At 41.0% G+C, this 8,723-nt stretch overlaps 1 protein-coding gene and 1 pseudogene across 1 annotated transcript; both read right to left on the reverse strand.

The window, feature by feature from the left end:
* Positions 1–990: 990 nt before the first annotated feature.
* LOC130178676 (tripartite motif-containing protein 16-like) lies at positions 991–2,863 on the reverse strand (annotated as a pseudogene).
* Positions 2,864–4,600: 1,737 nt separating this feature from the next.
* LOC130179130 (tripartite motif-containing protein 16-like protein) lies at positions 4,601–6,497 on the reverse strand. Its single transcript, XM_056391899.1, has one exon. It carries the CDS (start codon positions 6,481–6,483, stop codon positions 5,161–5,163), a length of 1,323 nt encoding a protein of 440 aa, XP_056247874.1. The 5' UTR covers positions 6,484–6,497; the 3' UTR covers positions 4,601–5,160.
* Positions 6,498–8,723: the final 2,226 nt, after the last annotated feature.

An 8,723-nucleotide genomic window follows, 5' to 3' on the forward strand; every position in this document is an offset into this window, starting at 1 on the left:
AAGATGGTTGGACAAGAACAGTGGTTCTGACATGTCTGCCCATCGGCAGTTCAATTGGACTGTGACTGTTGGGCGGGGCTGGGGCATGGCAAAGTATCAGAGTCAAGTGAGAGTCTCTTCCTTTCTGCAGGAGACTTTTTACTGTCCTCACCGCACACTCTGCCTCTCCATTATTTTTGGAGGGAGGCGGGACTGGACATGATGGGAATGAATCCCCTTTTGACTTAAACGATCTCTATAAAGCGAGAGTACTAGTCTACTGCCACCAAATACTGGCTGCTGTTCCACTCAAACAGATCAGCACTCTCTGCAACCCATGGCCTGGCTTGAAACTCAGTAAGCTGTAGCATCTCTTTGAAGTTGAATTTCTGCTTTGCACAAGTGTTACAGTTCTCAATTAAACTCTGAAGCTACATGATCAATCCCCAAGGGATTGTTTGCCATGCTCTAGTGTCCTTCATGCACTTTCTGTAGAATGTCTGTTTGTAGTGACTTCAGTATCACCAGTCTTCTACCCTTCAGTGGTATTCCATTTTCGATTGTGAGTTCACCAGCAAACTATAGGAAAGGTAAGAAAGCTCTGAGCATCGTAAATCTGTCGGGTCGTCCCTCAGTGCAATACTTTTTCATTTGGAACAGCATTTCATCTGTGTCCTGGTGTTTCTTAATTTCCTACAGTCTCTTCTCTTTTGCTGGCAGGCTTGACATGACCATGTTTACATACCGGTTGACCTCTCTCTCCTGCTGTGTGTCACCGTTGACCCTGCAGGTACTCTCGACAGGACATCAGCACTGCTGTAATGTTTTTACCTGCAACATGTGAGATGGAGTATGAGAACCTCATCAATCTCATTCTCAGTCTTTGAATATGACCAGGAAACTCATCCAGGTTCTTTGACCCCAGCAGCAACACCAGAGGGTTGTGGTGAGTCTAAACATAGAAAATAATTCCAACAAGTGTAATGGTTAAGACCTCTTTTTTTATTTGAGTATATCTCTGCGCTGGATATTATCCTCTGTCTGTGAAGCTCTTTGACTCGACTCACTTCATTTTTCTGTTGGGATCTGATCTGCTGCATTAAAAAATGGTTCCCCTGGAGATGATTATCTTCACAAAATCTGCCTTACACAGTTCAACGTGAAGACAGCCTGGGCACTTACACTAGTCTGGCTCATATCTGATGCACTAATAGATACAAAAGATTCTTTTAAGTTTCTAAAACATGGTCTGAAACATGTGAACAAACAGAGTTGAGGAGCTTTAACCTTCACTACATCCCTGGTCAGGTGGATGAAGGCGCCCTCTTGTGTTGTGCATCAGTTTCAGATTTCAGTTGTTCACCTGCTGTGATGTTCACTGCAGGAAGACGAGTAAAAACTTCACTCAGCCTTTGGCAGCTTTAAACAACATCAGTAAAGACACATTTAAATATATTTAATATCACACTGTGTCAGTTTGTTCACAGGAGTCACACCCTGTAACACTGATGCTGCATTCAGGTCACATGGGAAAGATGGAAGACAAGAAAGTATTTGATTCAAAAATAAGGAATCATCTCCACAGTGATTATTATCATGATAATTACAGTTTTATAAAACCTTATCGACGTTATTTGTAAGTTGATTTGAACAAAAACAACATTCGATCTGACAAACACATAAATGTAAATGTAATTATAAATTTAATTCTTTACAAAGTGAGAATAAAATACCTGTGATAAAGGAAGGTCAGGTGATTTCTCTGTTAAGGCCCATGTAGTGGAAGAGAAACAACAACATACAAATACATCAACACAAATATTCAACAAACATTCAGAGCACAGAGAAGTTTATATTTTCATGTGGAGAAATGTCAGTTTAGGTAAAGAAAAATCATCCTGAGCAGTGATATCCTCCATGGCTCCAGCTCCACCTAAAGAAACTCAAACATCAACACAACAATAGATGAGCAGAGGTCAAAGTACCACCCATAATGTTTGATTGACAGGTGATCTCTGTGCAGTGCAGAAACACAACAGCAATGAGCTTTTAGCAACAATGATGGAGACAAAATGAATTGGTGAATTAAAATACAGACAGATTTTAACCAAATGCACCTTAAATGACCTTTGTCTGTTTGGGGTTACAGATCTCAGCTGTGTCACCACAATAATTAAACCAAAGTCCAGCATAGAGAGGCTGAGTGAATGTGGTCTGGACTCTGTGGAGGAGAGTCCTGGTTTCAGAGACGCTGTAGAAGGACAAAATACCTGCACTGTGATCCAGGTACACTCCTACTCTGGAGGACAGAGGACCTGAGACTGGAGTGTTGATATTGTTGTACCAAAATGTGTAACATTTCTTATTACTACTTAATGCCCAAGATGTGTCATTGCATCCAAATCCACATTTATCCAAGTCCCCTGTTCTGCTGATATTCTTGTATGTGACTGCTACTTCAACTCCCAGTAACAACGTCCAGTAAGACTCTCTCTACTCAGGACCTGCCAACATGAAGTGAATCTGTCTGGACGACGTACTGTTACATGTTTATTTCTCTCAGATAATAACAGAAGTGTGTGTGCCGTGTTTGGATCCAGTGTGATTGTGAATATTTTAAGAAGTCAGCTCTGGTCCTGGGCTCTGGTTGTGACAGTAAAACATCCACTTCAGTCACTGTCAGTGAGATGTTTGTCCATGTGTCCCTCAGAATGTCCTGTAGTTTCTCTCTGAGCTGTGACACAGCTGCTGTCACGTCCTCAAAGTATCTCAGAGGACGGATATTGATGCTGGATGAGTCTGTAGATTCACTGAGTCGTGACAGTGAGGGGTAGTTGTGTAGAAACTGGTTGTGATCCTCTGTGTGTGAGAGCCTGTCCACAGGGAATAGTCACTGGATCCTTCAGTAGATCCAGACAGCTTGAAAAGCAGAATTTTGCCTGGTCCAGCTGATTTCCTTGCTGCTCCATTTCACCTCCTGAGAGTTTCTGTCAAATAGCTGGAATTCCTCTGAACAGAAACAATCTTTGTGCTCTGAAGGAAAACAAATCTCTGCTTCTTCTACTCTTGTTCACTTCCTGCAGCGAATGAGACTTATCATCTCCTGCTCTTCACAACATGCTATTTACACCCATCCTCATACTTACAGATCTGTGAAGGGGAGTGAACAAAGAACCGGGTGAATCTTGATGAGTGTTGAAGCAGGAAAAGAAGGAAGGTCCTTCTGCCTTTACTGTATTACACAAAGATGAGGCACGATGTGTTATCTGTCATTTAAAACATGCATTTAGAATTATGACCAAATTAAATTGGAATAATTGCACTTTGAGCTATCACATTCAGCTCACAAGAGCTATGCAGGAAATAATTGAGTTTTACAGAAGAAAAAAAATTGAGCTTCATATTCTAAAGTTTTGCAACCTTTGATTCCATAACTGATTCCTGAGGCCTGGGGACGACCGGAGACCAAATCAACCATGTGATCAGCTATTCAGCTGTTACAGGAAATCATCTACTGCTTAAACTGCATTGTCAGCATGAGGTTGGATCACGTGAACTTCTACTTCATTTCTGTCTAACCACCTGTTTTTTTTTTACTGCAACACGTCTCCTGGAGAAAACTCCTTTATAGACTCTCTCTTCCTACAGGGACAACACTGGTTCTCTGTCATCCACTGAGGATAAAGAGCTGCTGTGCTGAAGTCAGGTACTTAATATTTAAGTGAAATAAATGGAACAAGGTCTCCACATTAAATGAGAACATACAGTATATAGTGTGTAAGTGCTTTTTAGGAGGAAACATAGGAGCCTTTCTGATCTGACGCCCCTGTCAGCAGGATGACGTCAACTGTCTGTGACTGTCAGAACAGCAAATCAGCTGATATAAAACAATATATTGTCAAAGATTAACCCACTGGTTGTAAACCTTTTTTTTATGGCCCCGCATAAAAACACTGTTGTGGCTCCTTGTCATGTTTCACCTGTAAGTCAGTCATTGGCTGGTTACACTCTTCCTCAAATTGGAAGATGTGTGAAGGAAGGGAACAAGGAAATATGTAACCAGAGAGGAGCAGGAAGAAGACGGAGGTGTTGTCAGGTTTTGTTTTGTTGTAAAAACAGGAGCAGACTGAGAAAGGCAGGCTGTGTTGTCATTTGCAACAAGAAGGATGAATACAGTTTATGTCTCCACATCTTTTTCAGACTGTTCACGTTTCCCCTTAGAGTAAAGACATTAATATGTCTGAATATATGATGTGACAAAAGTACATTTATTTTGAAATTCCCGTTCTACTAAAATCCTAGAATGCAACTTGTACATCAAACATCCAGTCAGACTCCCTCTATTCGCGATTAGGAGGAAAACTGCCTCAGTTATACTCTCATTTTAGTTTCATATTTGTTCAATCAGTTTTGGATCAGACCCTGGAATGAAGACAGAAGAAAATATTTGATTTATTCTTTGGGACAAAACAGTTTTATTCATGATGTGAAGCTTCAGTTTGTTCACATATTGAATCACTAAAGTCTGTTAAATGATTTTTATTCAGTAAATTCATGAACAGATTCACTTCATCCAGACAATCAGTTTGTTTCACCTGAATCTCAGAGATGGAAAATAAAATAATGAATCATCTCCTCATTTATTATTATCATCATAATTACAGTTTTATAAAACCTCACTGACCTTATTTGTAAGTTGATTTGAACAACAACAACATTCGATCTGACAAACACATAAATTTAAATGTAATTATAGATTTAATTCTTCAAGTGAGAACAAAATATCTGTGATAAAGGAAGGTCTGGTGATTTCTCTGTTAAGGCCCATGCAGTGGAAGAGAAACAACAACATACAAATACATCAACACAAATATTCAACAAACATTCAGAGCACAGAGAAGTTTATATTTTCATGTGGAGAAACGTCAGTTTAGGTAAAGAAAAATCATCCTGAGCAGTGATATCCTCCATGGCTCCAGCTCCACCTAAAGAAACTCAAACATCAACACAACAATAGATGAGAAGAGGTCAAAGTACCACCCATAATGTTTGATTGACAGGTGATCTCTGTGCAGTGCAGAAACACGACAGCAATGAGCTTTTAGCAACAATGATGGAGACAAAATAAACCGATGAATTAAAATACAGATTTGAACCAACTGCACCTTAAATGACCTTCATCTATTTGAGTTTACACAACTCAGCTGTGTCTCCATTATACCAAGGAACCCAAAGTCCAGCATAGAGAGGCTGAGTGAATGTGGTCTGGACTCTGTGGAGGAGAGTCATGGTTTCAGAGACGCTGTAGAAGGACAGAACACCTGCTCTGTGATCCAGGTACACTCCTACTCTGGAGGACTGAGGACCTGAGACTGGAGTTTTGATTTTGTTGTAGAAGAATCTATAACCATTTTGGTTGCAATTTAACGCCCAAGATTTGTCATTGTGTCCAAATCCAGATTCACTTGAGCTCCTTGTTCTGCTGATACTCTTGTATGCAACTGCTACATCAACTCCTTCTCCTCTCCACTCCACCTCCCAGTAACAACGTCCAGTCAAACTCTCTCTACTCAGAACTTGGCACCACCTAATGAATCTGTCTGGGTGACTAGAATAAGACTCTTCTTTTTTTATTAATGTTGCTTTTCTGTTTCCCTCAGATAATAACAGATTTGTATTTGCTGTGTTTGGATCCAGTGTGATTTCCTGTGAATATTTTAAAAATCCAGCTCTGGTCCTGGGCTCTGGTTGTGACAGTGAAACATCCACTTCAGTCACTGTCAGTGAGATGTTTGTCCATGTGTCTCTCAGAATGTCCTGTAGTTTATCTCTGAGCTGTGACACAGCTGCTGTCACATCCTCAAAGTAGCTCAGAGGACGGATATTGATGCTGGATGAGTCTGTAGATTCACTGAGTGACTGTGAGGGGTAGCTGTGTAGAAACTGGGTGTGATCCTCTGTGTGTGAGAGCTGCATCAGCTCAGCGTCTTTCCTCTTCAGCTCAGTGATCTCCTGCTCCAGCTTCTCCTGAAGCTCTTTGACTCGACTCACTTCAGTTTTCTGCTGGGATCTGATCTGCTGCTTCACATCAGAGCTTCTTTTCTCCATGAGACGGATCAGCTCAGTGAAGATCTTCTCACTGTCCTCCACTGCTTTATCAGCAGAGCCATTGATGGCCTCCACTTCCTGTCGAAGCACCTTCACATCTTTCTCTCTGTCCTGGATTCTCTCCTGGATTTGTTGTCGACTCAGCTGGAGCTCTCTCTGCCTCTCAGTCCTTTCTGCTGCAGCTGAGACTGTCACCAGGACAGGCCTCGGTGTGAAGGTCTGCCTACACTGAGGACAGCTGTGGATTTTCTTCTGATCCTCTTCATCCCAGAAGCTTTTAATACAGCTGATGCAGTAGCTGTGTCCACAGGGAATATTCACCGGATCCTTCATTACATCCAGACAGACTGAACAGCAGAAAGCACCACAGTCCAGCTTAACTCCTTTCTGCTCCATTTCACCCTGTAGCAGTGACCTGTATGAGAGTTTCACTTTCTCTGAACAGAAACAAAAGTCTGTGATCTAATCCAAAACAAACCTCTGCTTCTTTTGCTCCTGTTCATTTGCTAATCTTCACTGAACGGGGCTCATCAGCTCCCGCTGTATCACATGTTGCTTACACCCATCTGCACACTTGCAAATCAGTGATGAGGAGGGAACGAGGTAGCACATGGACAGAGTGGAGCTCGCTGTGTGTGAGAGCAGGATGAAGTGGGAGGGGGTTTCACGCTGATGCATTTCAACAGTAGGGTTTTTTCTCTTAAAGGGATAGTGCAACTTTCACTGTCGTTTTCACTGTGCAGTGAAGATTAGAACAAAAACTAGTACAGCAGCTACATGTGAAGTTATTTCAATCACTCAAACATAAAATATTCCATTATAAGAAGGGTTGTTATGTTATTTTTATATTCTCTCCATAGGTATCTATTCTTCATATGAATACAAACACTGTGTCGAACAACCAAACTCCATTTAAATTCATATTGAAAAACAGGTGCTTCACATGGGAAAAAAGAGAAAGGGTGAATAAAAGAGAAAAAGAATACAATAGTGTGTGAATTGGAAATGATTAAATTTCTCATCAAATTCCACATTTAACTTTGATGTGTAGCATTAGTGTTTGCCGATGCAGTCATGTCAAATTAAATATATATTATACACAGCACACTTATTGGATGGCACCAGAAGAGAGCATAGCTTAAAGACTGTTGATTTGTTTCTGACTGTAATGATGGGAATGACCTTAATGTCGGAATCTGCATTTCAAGTTGCGATAAACTGTACTACCACTGGGGGGCGAGAGAGCTCCACTGAACCTTCATCAATGTGAGGAAGTGCTCTATGTTTATGCGAAAGGTTCTTGCTCAGTGCAGTTATCTGTTAGATAAACACAGTTATTAATTCATCTAAACCATGACATTTTTTTTCAGCTGGAGTTGGAACACTGGAAATGTAAAAGCTGATTTCCTGAACATGCAGCTGTTGTACCTCAGTGGAGATAACAATAATTTAAAAAAAGTTGAGTTGAGGCTGTCCAGCTCAAACGCTGAAAACTCCTGAGTGGATCCTGACCTTTGACCTTGCGCACAAGCTACAAATCCCTGGCTGAGGCAGGAGAATTACAGTGCATGGATTAACTTCTCAGCACAACTGGAAAAGGCATTGTGACTGTAGTGCCTACACATGAATGGAAAAGTCCAGACAAGAAGCTGGATATTAAAGGTTGAAAGAGACTGTTGTAGAGTGTCATTCGAGAATCTAGGACTTATAATAAGGACCTGATCTATCATCATTTAAATTTACATTCAGTCCCACATGAGTCCAGGCAGTTCTTCAGAGCAGATACAGAACTCTCAGACATCTGTTTTTGCACTAAATATGAATGTTGTAATGATGTGATTGTTATCCTGAAGCACTTACTAACCAGCTGTGTCCAGACATCTTGGAGACATATCACATACTAGCCCACTTCAAAAGCTCCACCATCATCCCTGTTCTCAAAAAAAACAACAAAGAATGAAGGACGACGGGACTTTTGAACAGTGACGTCTGTGATAACGAAGCCACCTGAGCACCTGGACTTGTCAGGTACCTACGCCAGGATCCTGTTTGTGGACAGGTTCTGATTTATTCTCCATCAGAACTAGTTTGCAAGATCTGCTGTGCTGTGTTTGTACCTGATATGAAAATCCTGACTTGAAGGCAAAGTAAAAGAAAAACAACAACAAGAAAAAACTGGCTTTAAATACAAAGAAAACTGCACACATCTTCAGACAGTCTCTCCTGGAAGACATTCATAGTGTTATACCTTGTTGTGCACATGAAAAGTGCCACAAATGGTTGCGTCCGGGGAGAAGTTCAACCCCTAACCCTAACTTTATGGCAAGCTACATGCTGCAAGGTGTGTTGCTGCCCCAAACAATCAAAGCTAAGTGTTTCATTTTAAAATTGAATGCTGGGTAATGTTTTGTAAAAGAAAAAAACTTTTTTGTGAGACCTTGCATCGACAGGTGTTGCCAAAGCTACTAACACTTTTCAGAGTGAAAGCCCTGATGTTTACTGAAACATCACTTATATGCCCTCTCCAGTCCTCAAATTAAAATCTAGTTTTCAGCCTCCAATATTTTTTTCTAAATACCATTTACAAAAATGTAGAATCATGGCCGGTGCCTCAGGTGCCCGAGCATGGAGAAAGA

The sequence above is a fragment of the Seriola aureovittata genome, chromosome 12 (assembly GCF_021018895.1).
Source record: "Seriola aureovittata isolate HTS-2021-v1 ecotype China chromosome 12, ASM2101889v1, whole genome shotgun sequence".
NCBI lineage: Eukaryota > Metazoa > Chordata > Actinopteri > Carangiformes > Carangidae > Seriola > Seriola aureovittata.

What these genes read in the sequence shown, in the direction of transcription:
- LOC130179130 (XM_056391899.1), bottom strand. Translation starts at nt 6,483, where the DNA reads ATGGAGCAGAAAGGAGTTAAGCTGGACTGTGGTGCTTTCTGCTGTTCA.